This window comes from Acomys russatus, chromosome 6 (assembly GCF_903995435.1).
Source record: "Acomys russatus chromosome 6, mAcoRus1.1, whole genome shotgun sequence".
Classification (NCBI taxonomy): Eukaryota; Metazoa; Chordata; class Mammalia; order Rodentia; family Muridae; genus Acomys; species Acomys russatus.
This window is the reverse complement of record NC_067142.1, coordinates 34,111,960-34,128,681: the sequence shown is the minus strand read 5'-3', so window position 1 is coordinate 34,128,681 and position 16,722 is coordinate 34,111,960. Positions and strand designations below refer to the sequence as shown.

General features: G+C 41.3%; 1 protein-coding gene across 5 annotated transcripts in view; it reads left to right on the top strand.

Annotated features, from left to right (window-relative positions):
- Ppp1r12b (protein phosphatase 1 regulatory subunit 12B) overlaps positions 1 to 16,722 on the top strand; it is a 202,791-nt gene that overhangs the window by 148,475 nt on the left and 37,594 nt on the right. The window contains exon 1 of one of the 5 annotated variants that reach the window (XM_051147457.1): positions 13,374 to 13,507. The exons of the other annotated variants lie outside the window; for them this stretch is intronic. Coding sequence (XP_051003414.1) covers positions 13,406 to 13,507 — 102 coding nt within the window. The 5' untranslated portion in view covers positions 13,374 to 13,405. Of the gene's footprint in view, positions 1 to 13,373; positions 13,508 to 16,722 lie in introns of those variants that run through there. 5 annotated transcript variants of the gene reach the window in all.

Here is a 16,722-nt window from a genome sequence, read left to right as displayed (position 1 = left end):
GTTGGAGAATTAGGAGTTAAACCACGGCAGCATCTTTATCTATTTTTACTTTTGTTTGGACGTCAAGGTGGGTACTATTTTGTTCACTGTCTCTCTTCTCTTCTTCTCTTTTCCCCTTTCTTTCTTTCTTTGTGCTGGAAATTGAACCTAGGGCCTTGAGTGTGGTAGGTACACACTCTACCACTTAGCTTTAACTGTGTTAGGGTATGTAAACATGGAGATAAAGTGTGGCATATCAACACCTAACAAAGCATACATGTGTCTGCAGTGCCCATAGAGCAGAGAGGCTGCGTAACAGATAGCTGTATGGCAGGAGGGCTTTTGTTAAAACTTTGTTACTAATTATTGTTCCCACAGCATGGAGCTTTTGGCCAAAGTTATAAGCTTTCAAGTCAGTTACCAAAAAGTAAAATTAAATGAAGCTAATGACAATTTTGGAATTTGAGCTTAAATTGGATTTGTAATTTATTTTTCAATCAGTGTTATGATGCTTCTGTGACTATAACTTTAAGTTACAGGTCTCACCTTCCAGAAGCTCACTGTCATCAAGTACATGAGCCTACATTTTACCATATTTTAGTTGTCAGAACATTTTGCCTGACATAGAGATTATAAATGTAATCTACTTGTTACAGATATCTTTATCCTATAAATAGATTTATTCAAATTATTTGTGTATTTTTTGCACTGAGGGGAAACAATCTAACAATGGCCACCATAGGTTCATATATTTGAATGCTTTGTCACCAGGGAGTGGAAATGTTGCAAGGATTGCAAGGATTAAGAGGTATGGTCTTGTTGGAGGAAGTGTGGCATGGGGGGTGAACTTTGAGGTTTCCAAAGCTCGGATAGCCCCAATCTTTCTCTTCCTCCCTTCTCCCTCCCTCCCTCTCTTCCTCCCTTGCCTGTCAGTCAGCATGTCTCCAAACTCCCCACCATGGTGACAATGTACTAAACCTCTGAAACTGTAAGCTAGACCTCAATTAAATGTTGGAGGCAGAGGCAGGCAGCTCTCTGTGAGCTCAAGGGTAGCCTGGTCTGCAGACCAAGTTCCAGAACAGCCAGTGTTGTTACACAGAGAAACCCTGTCTTAAAAAAACAAAACAAAACAAAAAACAGCTTTCTTTTGTAGGAGTTACTTTGGTCATAGTATCTTTTCACAGCAATAGAATAGTGACTAAGACAAGTGTCTTTCTCTTTGACTTTTTACAATAACTTGAGCCATTGTATATGTATGATACATTGGGTAGATTTCAAATGTACAGTCTCATAAATTTTGGGCTGTGTATGCATAAAACTATCTCTTTGAATATCTGTGGTTTTAACAAAAGTCTCAAGATAAATCATATACTTTAAAAATATTTTCTTCAGTCAAGTCTACAAAAACCAGAAGCAATCAGGGTCAAAGCTTTAAAGATGTTTGATGTTTCCTTTATAAACTCCCAAATAAAAGTTGATAAGGCAAATAATCTCTCTGTCTCTCTGTGTTTCTCTGTCTCTCTCTCCATGTGGATATATATACACAATCTACTCCTGACTGAAGGAGTCAAACCATAATTAGCAATTAAAGTTAATGATCACAATTAACAATTTAAAAATATTTTCTTCTTCTTCTTCTTCTTCTTCTTCTTCTTCTTCTTCTTCTTCTTCTTCTTCTTCTTCTTCCTTTTTACATTTCTGTGTGTTTGCACACACATGCATGCCTTAGCACTAGAGGACACATGGAGGTCAAGGAACAGCTTGTGGGATCTGGTTCTCTCCTCTCACCGTGTAGGATCTGGGGATCTAACTCAGACTGTTGGTTTGGCAGTAACTGCCTTCCCTAAGCCATCTCCATACGTAAGTTTAAGCTATACTTTTTAGTTCTTTTTAACTCCATCTTTAAATTAACACTTTGTTAACCAGGCAGTGGTGGCGCACACCTCTAATTCTAAATTCAGGAGGGAGAGGCAGTTATATCTCTGAGTTCAAGGCTAGCCTGGTTTACAGAGTTCTAGGACATCCAGGGCTACACAGAGAAGCCCTATCTAGAAAACAAACAAACAAACAAACAAACAGAAAACTACTTTTGTAGCTTTTAATTTTACCAAAAAGATTAAATTCATTCTAAGCAATGTGAGCTTCCCCCCCCCCCCCCTTATCAGAATGCCTCCAACATTTTAGCAGGCTAATTCCTTTTTAAGGTCTGTCTCCAGTGCAGAGGACATGCACATTTCCAAACTGACCTAAATATCAGTATGTCACCAGAATCTGAGTCTGGCTTCTCGTCCTTGGGATTACCATCAAAAGAATTTAGACTAGACAGAACCTAGATTTAGACTATGCCAGAGTAAAGTAGAGCACAGCCTGACATGTGAGAGGGTGGACGATGATCAGAGACCATCACAGCGTTCTGCTCTGTAATGGAAGTAGATAATGACAAGAGGGATCTACAGTCCGGGCAGGTTTTATACCATTTCTAAGCTGCTTTTCCTGAGGAACTTTGTCTTGTTTTCTTAGTTGACAGGTCTGTTTGGTTTGACTTTTACAGAGGGCCAATGGTATGACTTCGCTCTTTATCAGAATATCTCTTGCTAGATAGTAATTTTGTATGGTTTATGGCCCTTGGAGCCAGGTTTATATAGTTATCTATTAAAAGTCATCCTCAGCCAATTTGAGACCAGCTTGCACTAGATAAGACCTGTCTCAAAAAAGCAAAACAACAAAAAAAACAAAACAAAACAAAACAAAAAACACTGTTTAAGCTATTTCCTAACAATCTCCAGGCAGTTCATGTCTTCTCCAGGATCAGAGAGAAGACTCTGGTCTTATTCTTCTGACCATAATTAGTAACTATAGACTTCTCTAGTTAAATCCATTGTTTTACAGGCTGTTTGGTACAAGGGTGAGGTCCAGTCCCCAGACCTTCCAGGCTGATAATAACCTACCACTTCCCATCATTGTGGCAGTGAACGTCCTCACATGAGAAGCATTGTCTCTCCCTCATTCTTGAAAACCTCTACCCAGATTCTGAGCTGTCACTTTCAACTTTACTGCTGTTTTAAATGTGGGTCTTACAAAGACATGTAAAAGTGGAAGAAAGTGCAAGTTGGTCACATGAAAAAGAAGTAGCTTTCCACAAATGCTTGCCTTTCTAAGCTGCTAAGTGTAAATTCAATTACAAAACATGAAACTCAGGACTGAGGAGATGGCTTAGTCCATAGAATTCTTTCTGGGCAAGCATGAGGAACTGGGTTTGGATTCTTAGAACCCAGAGCTTCTGAGTAGACAGAAACAGAAGGCTCTCAGGCTCTCCCTCCCAGGCTTATTGGCCAGCTGGTCTACCTGATGCAACAATTCCAGGGCATATCTTCAGAGTGATTTTTCTTTATAACTCCTTACCCTTAAATAAGTTCCTGAGATCTAAAATTTCACAATACTAAGACATGGTTTTTAAACTAAATGACAGCAAAATTGGGAATGTTTTGTAGACTAGTAAAAGTTATTTTGGGGCTTATGAGATGGTTTGGTGGTTAAAGTTCCTGCCACAGGACCACAGAAACATTAAGACCAAGGTTTACATTTCCAGAGCCCATGCTGGGTGGGCATGAAGGACTGCCTAGAATTCCAGCACTTAGAAGATGGAGACAAAAGATCCCTGGAAAGCTGGCTAGCTAGGCTGGCCATGCTGTGTAGGTCTGGGTTCAACTGAGAGACTTTGACTCCATGAAGAAGATGGAGAGTGATCAAGGAAGAATACAACATCAACCTTGGGTCCACCACATCCACACACACATATACACACACATACATGTGAACACATATGTGCGATGCATACATGAAGGGAAAGATCTATAAGCTCCATCTGGCAATTTGTAGATCCTGTTTCACCTTTTTCTCTGTTGCTACCTTATACCTTATGGTGGCGCTGCCTCCTCCCTCATTCCAAACAGCCCACCAGAATGTACACAGGCTTTCAGGTAGATGTATTTCTCAGCCTGATTTTTTTTAAGCTTTTATTGCCTTTTTCAAAAAGAGCACAATGGAAAGCCCATTTTTTAATTGACAGAATTGCCCAGCTTACCTCTGCTCTACATTCCGTGCATGTGTAATGAAGGCCGACCCCCTACCCTAGAGCCATTGATTTCAAAGGAGAAGTGAGGGCAAGAGATTCATTTTGTGATCAAATACCTAATCTGTTTTTCCTCACTCAGGAGCACCTGTACAGCAGTCATTATTACCTGTGCTGTCATCACTAATCTTGCCTGTCTCTGCCAAAGGGGAGGATGCTTATGGCACATAGGCCAAAGCAGAGAATTGAGATGGGAAAACAGGGGCTGAAGAGATGGTTCAGTGATTAAGAGCACTTGCTGCTTTTGCAAAGGGCTGGGGTTCTGTTCCCAGCACACAAGTGGTAGCTCACAACCACCTATAACTCCAATTCCAGGGGATTCTACACCTTCTTCTGGCCCCTGTAGGCAACAGATAGATATACATGTGGTAAATATACATATAGATATACATGTAAGCAAAGTACTCATAAAAATAAATCTTTAAAATGGGAAAATAGAAAGGGAGAACTGACAAATAACTCTTTCCCTTCAGAATTTTACATTCTTCCTCATCCCCCAAACACTATCTGCAGCCTTTCTAGATGCCTAGCAGTAAAGCACCAGTGTAAATGCACAGTCCAACAAATGGAGCTCCTGCTGACACTAAGGGTCTTCTAATTTGCCTCTGTGCCATCAGAAGTACCTTAAAGCATCTTATTTGGGCTTGAGAATGTCACTCGGTGTTTGAGTACTTGCATAGCATGTACAAGGCCCTGGGTTCAAGCCCCAGCACTTCAACCAAACCAAACCAAACAACAGCAAAAACCAGAGTATTTGGAGCTGTAGAAATGGCTAAGTGATTAAGAGAACTGGCTGCTCTTCCAGAGGACCCAGGTTCAATTTCCAGCACCCACATGGCAGCTCATATCTGTAGCTCCAGTTCCAGGGGACACAACATCTTCACAAAGACTTGAATGCAGGCAAAACACCAATGCACATAAAGTATATTATTGTGAAAATAATTTTAAGATTATTTGCTTAGTATAAAGTCAGGATTGAGTATAGAAGGGCTTGGAGAGTTGAGTCAGCACTTAGAAGTACTGCAGGACCCAACTTCAATCCCAGCCTCTTGACACTCCAGCTGAGGAGGGTCCAAGGCTCTCCACTGGCCTCTGTGGTAAGCAGTACACACAGTGCACACAGACACCGACACATAAAAAAAAAATATGTAGAAGATGAGGGGTTGAGTTTTTATTATTTTTAAAGCTGTTAGGGGACCCTTTGTAGTTATATAAATCTTAAGATTTCCTGTGATCTCTTTGGAGATAGAAATCACATTTTTACATCCCTAATGGAACTTTGCAGAGTAAGCACCTTAATAGTAGTTAGATTAATCAAGGAAAAGTGGCTGTTGATAATGAAAAGTAAAAATCTGTTCCATTGACCCTTATATTCACAACAAGCTAAAAAATGATTGTTCTCTCTCTGATTCTTAGCTCCAAAGAAAGGGTAAACTATTTAAGGTTCAATTCTGACAATATTTGACTCCTCACCACCTCCCTGAGCTAAAATGCATGTATTATACAACTCAGTCCATTACAGACTAAGCCACTTCAAAGTTGGTTTCCAGGAAGCCGCCAAGAAATTCTTGCAGGACGAGGTAATGTCTACTGAACTGTCGGGGGTCGCCTCTGGGCCTTGAAGACCTTTACAGTCTGGAAGCTGTGCTCACCTTCCCTAGGGGGCTTTCCCATAGTTTTCCATAGTGGATTAAATATACAACAGTAAAGAATTCTTTTGTCGCTGTACCAAAAATATCATAATAGGTGTTGTGTTTTTTAGACGCTTATGTTTCAGGCTTGAAGATGACTCCAGAAGAACTTAGGGTTACACCTGGTTTCTGTGTGTGTGTGTGTGTGTGTGTGTGTGTGTGTGTGTGTGTACGCGCTGTGGAATAAATGTGAAGGTAATAGGCGTCAGTTCTCGTCTTCCACCTTGGTTTTAGGCAGGGTATGCTCTAGTTTTGCTGCTGTGTAGCTGGCCGGTGAGCTTCCGGCCAGTTCTCTGTCCTGCGGTGTAGTGCTGGCATTACAGATGGCATCACCACATCTGGCTCTTAGAGTTGGGCTCAGGCCATCAGGCGTATACAGCAAAGGCTTGTAACTGCTGAGCCATCTCACTGCCCTCCTTTTCTTTCTTTTTTTTTTTTTTTAAGTCTCTATACTTTTTAAACTCTTCCATCCTACTCCATAACTTAAGCTTGAAAAATGAAGACAGAGGCAACTGCTGCTGTCCCCTTCTTCAAATGGTAATGACACTTGGTTTTGAGTTGGCAGCTGGCAGGGGGGAGGGGGGACATCTTCTGTTATAATTTAGAAAAGTGAGTTGGGATTCCCAATGTTCTTTCCTTGACATGATGGTAAGGACAAGTTCCTCTGGTTAAAACATTTGACAGCAAGGCTGGGCCACGGGGCACACACTTTAATCCCAGGACTCCAGAGGAGGCAGAACTCTTGAGTTTGAGGCCAGTCAGAGCTACAAAGTCAGACTCTGTCTCAAAAAATCTTTTAGTGACATTCAAGGAATCTTTATGTCATGTACGACATATACAGGCTGCATCTGAGTCTCTATATTTGTGTGGTGAACAGTCTAACATCATATATCATCATTTCTCTCACCTTATAACAGTGTCTGTCAAATCCCGTATTTGGATTTGTAAGTAGTAACTTTTGTAGTGTTTTTCAGACTTGACTGATCAAATGCACAGTTGGATCAGTTTTACTTCCAAGCACATACCCCTTGCCAGTTCGATAGCTCAGAAACTGGATGGCTATCGTTGCATTATGCCAGACTAAAAACCGTTCTGCTCTTTTCTTCAGCGAATGCCTTGTGTTGATGTTTTGGCTATATCAATGTCTTCACACTACCATCTTCAAACCTTTTGCTGTAACTATAATTTGAAATGCACCGTACACTGTGATCCAGTGCATATTGTGTACACTTATAAGTGTATTCTGTGTGACTAAAACAACAGTTTCAAGAAAAGCATAGCGCACTCCAAATTTACTAGTCTGCTTCACTTTTTGTTGAGCTATGAACCACTAATTTGATTTATGACCCATTAATGAGTCTCCAATTATAGTCATTGTGCCCTCCCAAATGCTTGTCTGTTGCACTGACAAACTCCATCCTGTGAAATCCCAGAGTCCTCTGAAATGAGAAGCTATTTCTCAAGAGTTCCCTGGAGGTAAAGCATTTCTCTGTCCTCTTTTCCCACCCCAGTAAGATGAAAGAACTAAAATGTTTCTGTTTTAGTTTTGAAGCAATTTCAAACCACATAAATATTTAAGAATAAGACAAACAACTCTTTATGCCCTTCACTCAGTGACAAATTCAGGTTTCACCAATTGTCTCAATAACATCACTTCTAGTTAAAGGACCAAAGCCACCAAGTGTTTCCTCTCTAGTCCTTCCTTAATCGTCTTTATGTTGATGTTTGAGATAAGAGCCTAGTCGTACCTATCCTTGGTTTGGGTGTACCCAATGGTTCATTATAATTAGCACCAGTCTGCGTTTGGTGCCATGGTGTGATGATGTTACAGGGATGACACTATGTTTTTTCTTTTCAAACTATTTGTCCTGTTCCCTATGGTGTTGCCTGCCACTGAAAGATTAAGGTGGCATATGCCAAGATTCTCCATGGCAGAGTTCCCTTTGCCTTTTAGTTATTAATAAATATGCTATCAAGGAACACTCAGGATCTTATAAAATTCACTCAATCATCCACTTTAACCACTGGTCTGGCCTGCGTTACTATTCCTTTCCTGGACTGATTTTACAATGAGGGCAGATAAAAAAAAAAAATTTATGATTTTTTTTTCTAACTTCATCATTCTACATTTGTAGTAGACATTTTACCATAAGGAAAGACTTTCCTTATTTATTTTTTATTGTTCTCTCCTTATATTGGTGTATATTCATGGATGTCTATTTTCCTTAATGGCTAGTTCGTTGTTACCATTTTTGATGTTCACGTGTCCCTTTCCAAAACAAATTTTTGGTGTCCTTTTGTTATGTCCCTACTAAGAACCAGGCTCATTTCTTTTCCTCCCCCAGATCTAGAATCAGCTGCTGTCCCAGGAGCCCTGTTCCTTTGAGAGTGGCATTCAGCAGCAATAATGGAGGTGCTGGTCTGCAAATGCTATGGGTATTGCTCTTCCAGCCTTCTCAGTAAGCAGAAGCAAGGGAACACATGCATGCACACCTTGCCATTTAATTATCTATACTGAAAATCGTGAACCATATCACTACTTCTAGTTCTGTATAAGACACAGAGGTCATTCTGGCTTACTTTTCTCCCCCTTCATATGTAATTTATATCTTTTTTAAAAAACAACAAAAAACCAATTGCTTTTATCTTTAGTACATTTAATTTTTTGTTCAACATCTTTGTGTGAATGCAGTCCCTAACTATACCAGGCTGTGGCTTCACCACTATATCCTGCCTTTATTCCAGGCCTCTACCTTCCAAGAAATAAGATAAGGAACAGGGTGAGGAGAGGGAAAAGTTCTTCCTTAAATCCTTGAACAGATTCTGTTATCCCTGTAATAGTAGTCTTTTACGTGGCTCTAAGGAAAGTAAGGCCAGGCGCTAGAGAGCGCTCAGCATTGAAGAGTGGGTGCTGCTCTCGCAGAGAACCCAAGTTCAGTCCCCAACACCCACAACAGGCAGGTCCAACCATCTGTAACTCCAGCTCCAGGAAATCTGACGCCTCTGGCCTCCTTGTGCACGTGCACTCTTGTAATTATATGCAGACACACATAATTTAAAACAAAAGCATTCTTTAAGAAATAAAAGGGGAAAACTATAGCATAAAATGTGAAAGCTAGCCCTGCAGTAGCGGTGCATGCCTTTAATCCCAGCACTTGGGAGGCAGAGGCAAGCAGATCTCTGAGTTCAAGGCCAGCCTGGTCTACAGAGTGAGTTCCAGCACAGCTAGAGCTGTTACACAGAGAAACCTTGTCTCGAAAAACCAAAAAAAGAAAAAAAGAAAAGAAAAGAAAGTGAAAGCTAATATTTAGGCTTTTGCCTTAGTGGTTTTTTGTTGTTGTTATTTGTTTGTTTTTGTTTTTTAGAGTTTTATAAATGCAAATGTGTATTGGCCAAGTACTTTTTGTGATACCACCTTATATTGAACGTAGTCCATTGGGTATGATTTAGTTGATTTTCTGTATATTAATCCTAAACCAGATCACTCCACATTATATATCACCATTTGGGAAGTGACCCAAATAAAATGCACTTAGGTTAAAGAATCCATCAGGTGGTTGGTCAGAGGTTTAGCTTTCATCCAGGTATGTGACCGTGAAGCCCTCATGCTCTCTCACCACAAATACAGCATGATGGCGTCTTTTCTCTTGCTTTGATAAGATGCCTGGGGGGAAGCCAGGTGGGAGAAAGGGGGGGCTGTTTTAGTTTACAACTCCAGATTACATCTCATCATACTTGAGAAATGAAGGTGACGGGAACTTGAAACATCCACAGTCACACCCACAGTCGAGAACAGAGAGAAATGGCTGTGTGCACACTTGCTAGTGCTCAGTTCACTTTCTCTTTGATACAGAAGTCTTGGACCCAAACAAGGAATGGTACCCCACTTTAGGCTAGGTCTTCCCACATCACTTATAATAAGCACAGTCTCCCACAGACACACCCACAGGCCAGCCTGCTCTGGTAGACAGTTTCTCACTGAAACTGTTCTCATAGGTGATTCTAGATTGCTCTGGTTAACTGTTAAAACCAACCATGACAGTGGGAACACAGTCACTGACAAGGACGGATCAGCACCAGCAAAGCAGACTTCAAACTATGCCATTTCATTTTTTTGATTTGCGTAATAAGAAAGAAACAAGAAAAACACTCACCCTATTCATTAACTTTTCCTGTAAGTTTTGGGAATGTTGAATCAACAGGGGTTCTGATCAGGACCCCCTCTATAAGTAAGGGTCTTCATTCATGGTTCACACATTTGGTATATGTTAACTCAAACAAAACCATTTATTTTCTTGTTCTTGTAGTTAGAGAATATTGAACTGACTACCTGGGACTCTTAATTCATTTATAGCCACCAACCCCTTCCCTTTATCTTTACCTAAAGGAAATAAAGCATCGAGCCCATCACTTTGTCCTGCCCCTCTGCAATAAGTTATGTTTTAAACAAGTCTCTTCAGCAAAGCTTAGCTCATGGGAGTCTGTTTCATGGATTTTTCTTAACCAGGCTCTTTGGTCACTGATTCAATTTGAGAAAGAATAGCTTCAGTTTTCAACTGAAGAATTCCTGCCTGGGGAAGCAAAGAGAGGAGCAGTTCTTGATCTCAGATGTCCCTTTAAGCTGACTGTCTTCCCAGGGGGCACAACAAGTGTGGCTGTGCCATCATCTGAGGGGTGGGTACCAAGATTGTCCTGGCCAGGCCGTTAAAATGTAAGATGGGCCATTATGGAGGTGGTTTGACTCTCTGAACCATACTTTAGAAATGATACCCAGAGGTGCATGACTTGAAAACTAGACTCTCTGTCGAACTGCAGCTGAGTACATTCCCTTTCTATTTGTTTTACTAGATATGAAATATGCTTTCATTTTACTGAAGGAATTAATGTTTTTTGAATCTGAAAGGAACAAAACATGTTTCAGAAAATTGAAAACATTTATATACAAAGAAGGAAGTGAACAAAGAGTTTAGATTCAACTTCTTGGAGACGCGTTCTGGACACGACCTAGTGTGTTTTCTATGAGTGTCTCGGGTTCTCTAAGTCATCTTTAAGGCCTTGGTTTCCTTGATGCCCTCGATTGGTAGGTAGGTCTTTTCACACCAGCTTTTATTCGCCTGCATCATCAAGAGCTCATCCTCGATGGTGGTGTTCTGCTCACTTCTTGTGGCTGCATAACTTTGACCAAGTCACTTAACCTGTAGAACTTGAGTTTCCGCATCTAACAGATAATAATATTATCAATGTGCTTTTCAGCATGGCTGAGGGGAGAAGATGACACAGGGTATATGAAAACACTAAGTAGAGACAAAATGGCCATATAAGAATAAAGGGGCCAGCCTGGTCTACAAAGTGAGTCCAGGACATCCAAGGCTACACAGAGAAACCCTGTCTTGAAAAACAAAACAAACAAGAATGAAGGGGGTTTATGATCTCTTTCCAATCGCTGGTAAGTGAACTTACTGTATAAATTTGAGATAAACAGGTCCAGAAACTGCTGCTGCTCAGAGGTGTTCTTATTGTCTTTTTAAAAAATAGTATAACTATGATGGTGTTCATTCGGCATACAGACAGGGTAATTAACTGTGTATGGTAACGTAACGTAGATGGGGGCCGGTAATGTGGCTCAATGAATAAAGGCTCTGATTCCAAGCCTGACCACCTGAGTTCAATCCCTGGAACCCACATGGTGAAAGAAAAAAAAAGAAAACAACTCCCCTAAGTTGTCTTCACACACACACACACACACACACACACACACACACACACACACACACACACACAGAGGCACATGTGCACCACCAGACAAAATAAATGTAACCAAAAATTCGTAGATAAAAATTTTCACAATAATTGGCCTTTTTAAATGGAGCTTATAATTCCAGCCTATTGTAGGACTAATGAGTCTTTATGGAATTGTTTTCAGCTTGAAGGTAAATCAAGACTTCTTTATAAATCCTTTTCAAACTGCGTTCATTAAACTAACCCTCCCCCCAACAGATGACTGCTTTTGCTTATTTAATTTCACAAGTTAGTGTTTGGAATAAAAAAGATATCAAAACAATCAAGGCAAAAGAGTCATTAGTTGGAAGGATTTAAGGAGAAAAAAGTATAAATTTCATGTGGAAAAGGGAGGGTAGGATAGAGTTTCCAAGAGCTGGGAGGGAAGGGAGTTAGTTGTTACTTTGAGGATAAACCCACTGGCTTAGAAAGCATTTGGCTTGGAAATGTTGGACAGTGCAGTGATGACAACAATGCAAGAGATTAAATTTGAGATGTTTCTTCAAGGCCAAATCCAAACTCCTTCAACGCCCAGCAAAGAAATTCCTTTCTTGTTAACTCTTAATTTTCTCTGCGCTGCTGAGCCCTGTCATCTTGGAGTTCTGAAACTGTCATCTATTAATTGTTGTTTCTCTCCTCCTCTTATGCTACTTTCAAACCTCATTCCTTCCTGATTGTGGTATTTTAAGAAGCTCTGACACGTTTTTCTATTAGAGACGTAGCCAATAAGATCTCTGGTCTACAGAGCTTAGTTTGCTGTGAGCCGGAGTTTCAAACTGCTGGTCTTTCTCACAATGCAAGAATGACAAGGCATTAAAACTTCACATCAAAGGCTTGAAGGTACTTTCATATTTCTGTCTGGGCCGGTTACTTGAGAGAGATGAGAGTAGAAAATCACCATTCTCATATGAAAAAAAAAAAAGTTTTAGAGAAATGAGCTTTGGCAACTGCTGTCCGCCCTGGGATAGTAACTAGCGGAGGCTGTGCGCGGGGTTGCCCCTAGGCAGACCCACAGCCTCTGTTCCTAGAAGATACTGCCTCTCTTTTCCTTCTACGAGTGGCAACCAAGTTCTGGGTTGAAAGTGAATCCTTGCCCTTGGCTACTCTCCAGCATTCCTCGCTGAGCGAATGGGGATTTGGAATGTCAGAAAATAGAAGAGGGGAGGGGAAAGATGTGCGTATGACTCTGAGCATTTAGAGCAAAGGCAGCTCGTCTGGAAGGACTTAGGAAAGCTTCACTTCCTCAGACGGCTGCTTCCTCCTCATACACGCTTAGTTCCTTTTCTGGGTTTTAGCTGTTTAACCTGAGTTTACCACAGCAGTTCAGACCCTCACAGCCCAGTGGAATCAGGCTGAGGCAAGACGGGGATTGCCAGAGGACTTGTGTTTCTTCCTTCTGGATAAAGTGACAGTGCTTGTCCCCAGATTCATCTGCAGCAAGATCCAGAACCGTCATTCCTCTGGGATTTAATCTGGAGTCGTTGGGAGCCCAGATTCAGGTTTTATTCAGAGGCAGCCTGAGTAAGAAGTGACCTTTGGACAGAATCAAGGATCCAGTCTAGGCATGAAAGGCGGTGGTTGGCACATGCCTTCTACTGTTCATACTTGTGATTGAAGCCGCTCTGGAGTACTGAGGGGACACGAGGCTCACACGCTGCAACTGTGGACTGCTTCAGAGCTCAGGACTGTAATCTGCAAGGCGGCTTTTATCCTTTATTTAGTTCTACCCAAGTCATCTTGTATCGGCGCAAAAGGAGAAAGTCTCTAAGAGTAATCTACAGACACCGTTCCCAGCTTTGTGTGTCTGTCTGCATCCCTGGGAACCATGTCCTCTTTATATACGAGAAGTAAGGAATTCACACGGAATAGGAAATCTCAGTCTGATTCTCCCCCAGCATCTCCCTCCCCAACTGCCAAGACTCTCCGAGTAAGCCTTTTTTATTTATGTCTGATCATAGTTATGCCAAAGGTGGGACATGTGTTTACATGTAACGTGCAGGTTGAGACTGAGAAAAGGGGCATGTCAGAATAGAGAGGAGGCAACAAAGGGGAAACAGAAGTAAAGCCCAGCTAGCTTTCCTAAAGGGGTTGTGGTTCATAATACTTGCTATGTCTTAAGTAAAAGCAGACTTAAATAATTCAGGCTATGGCTTCTGCCTTTTAGCTTTTAATCTGTTGTAAACTGCTTGGCAGTAAGACTCTGGAGAGCCTTTTGCTTTGTGTTTGTTGCTGTTTAGTCTTTCATTTTGTATTATTGTGTTTGTTTGGTTGGTTGGTTGATTGTTTTTGTTTTGAGCAAGGGTCTTACTACGTAGCTTTGGTTGGCCTAGAGCTCATTATGTAGACCAGGCTGGCCTCAAAATAAAAGAGATCTGCCTGCCTCGGCTTCCCAGGTACTGAGAATAAAGGCAGGCATGTGCCACCATGTCTAGCAGATTCTAGAGTTTTATCACAATGTCTTACGGAGATTTTCTTTAGAGTGTTTTTCCCCCCTGTTTAGTTGCTGTGTTTTATGGATCAATGCTGTTTCAAGAGAAAAAGCTCCCAGGTGGCATGAAGCTGTGTGCATGAGATTTTCATCATTTGCAAGCTCTAAATGCATATTCATATGTGTGTGCATGAGATAGTATATGCCTTTGCCTGCTTTATATATCTCTATGAATGACAAAAAGTCAATGCATTAAGCCTCGCAACTTTCCTCTCAGGTGCCATCAGGAAGCTTCTTGCTTAAAAAGCCAAAGAAATAACTCTGACCTTTGACAACCAGCTGGGTTAAGGTGCTTACAATATCTTTGGCAGAGCCATTTAAGATTTTCTCCATTTCCTCTGTGACATTTGTATATAATTTAGTGTCCTCCTTGGTCAAAAGCTGGCAAAAGCAAAAAATGTTACCAGTGGCAAATGAGCAGTGAGAAGCCCCGATGGGCATATTAGGCAGTAGGCAAGGAGCAGCTCCCTCTTAGGAGCTAGACTGTGGTGTAGCGCATACACAGCTTAGGAAGAGGGCAGCAGGCTTCCTTATTTGGAGAGCTATGGGAAGAAAAGCTGCAAGAAACCTCCGCAGACTGTGGCTTCTTTTTATTGTTTTATTTTCATTTTCAGTGTCTCCTTCCAAGTGTAAGTTATCATAAAGTACAATCTCAGATGCAGCCTATTGGTCTGTGACTCTAACCAGAGATATTTAGTTACTAGAATGGCCCCCCAAAAGATCGTGTGGAACTGTTTTGCTCATGATTCTTTTGATAAGGGACCAAGGGAGGTCATGATGTAGTGTCTCCATTGCTGAGCTCCTGGGCTTTGGGAATGTTTCTTCCCCTGTGGACCAGGGCCTCCCTTTACTACAGGGCTCCGGGCACTTTTTGCAGCAGCTGTTGGGTATTTTCTGGTGGCCTGTAACTGATGTCCGCAAAACTGAACACTGTTACTTCAATTAATGCTTCCTTTTGCTGCCTTCCTGCCATCGTACTCCACAGTGCCTTTGGATATAAAGAGCCCCTTGTTAACATCCAGTCCTTGAAGCCACAGCTCCCAGAGTCATCTGTGACACCTGTGATCACTCAGCAGGTTTCTGTTTAGTAACTGCCCTCTTTTTTTCTTTTTTCACTCCTTCGTTAGCAGTTTGGCGCTTCTTTCTTCCTGCCTTCGCCCTTCCTGTCCTCTTTCGCCTACCTCCCACCCCTGCCTTTAGACAGAGGGCACAGTGGGAGAAAATGTGAGAGTTTAGATTACAGAAAATCAAAACATGGGTAGATTTAATAAGTAGTAGCCGGTGGCTGTAGATTCCCACAATAGCACCAGCTTACTATAACCAACTTCCAGTGTCCAGATGGCATGAGCCATACTGTAGAGAATGCCAGTTTTCATACGGCATTCATGTTCCAGTGTGTCTTAATGACTCAGACACAGAAAAATATGCAAAAGTAATTTGGAGGCTGTTGACTCTTGGGACTAGTTCCCAAGCTAAGGATCATCTAATGGGATTTCTCTGGTCCATTCATTTACTCTCATGTTTCAGTATTTGGGGTACTCCGTAAAAACTGGGTATACTTGGGTTTTGGACGTACCTTAACAGCACGTTGACTGTGATCTTGTGTTCATGTGTCTTCTGATGCCTGGCTGCAACAAGTTGGTTCTCTCTCTGCCACCCTGCAAGCTGGCTGCTAAATGGGTTACGTAAAAGGGGCGTGGCTTCCCAGCATCACTTGGATAGAAAGCAGCAGAGTTGAAGGCTCAGGTTTCTCTTCTTTCAAAACCCTTATCAGCAACACTGGAGTGCAAGCAAACAGACTTGAAGGTCAAGTTTAAGGGTCTCCTTAGGAGCCAAGATACTAGTTAAAAACCTAGGTAGCTGTAGAAGTCCATAACTGAATCTCTTGTGACTGGTTCTTAAATTCCAGTCATGCCCTCTGAAGCTAAAAACACCACAGATCCCAGACCCTGTAGGCCTTGGGTTTCTCTTAAAGAAAATGCCTAAGTCTTTGCAGTACAGACATGGCCAATTACTCAGTCTTCAAGTCCCCCCACTCCCATCCCAATATTTTTTTTTTAACTAGAGATTGCATCATTGAAAAGGTACAGCCCCTGATTGATCCAACAGTCTTCAAAACAGGACTGAATTTCTGAACAAGTATTTGAAAGTTTATTACTATTTTAGTAATGTTAAAGGAGCTGACTATGAAATGCTTCCTATAAGGAAAATGTCCTCAGAGAATGTTTAAATAATTGCTATTTAAATACAGAATATTTCGGACATTTTGTTCTTCAACAAATGTTCATGGAGCCCTATAGGTAAATTAAAGCTAGCTGAATAGGTACTATTTTAACTTGCAAAAACAAAGGTAGGATGAATTTTCATGAGTACAAAAACAGAAACTATTTTATTACATACCTTTACTGTTTGAACTCTTGGCAGTATCTGATGCTTTTTGAATTGCGTGATGCCAGATTTCTGTATTTAATAATCCTGTGATCCTTTTAATAATGTAAGTCTAATCCAGGCCAACAAGATGGCTTAGTAGGTTAGGCTCTTCCCACTAAGCCTGATGACCTGAGTTTGATCCCCAGCAAATGATGGAAGAAGAGGACCAACTCCCACAAGTTGTCCTCTGACCTTTGTACAAATACATGTGCTCACACACAAAT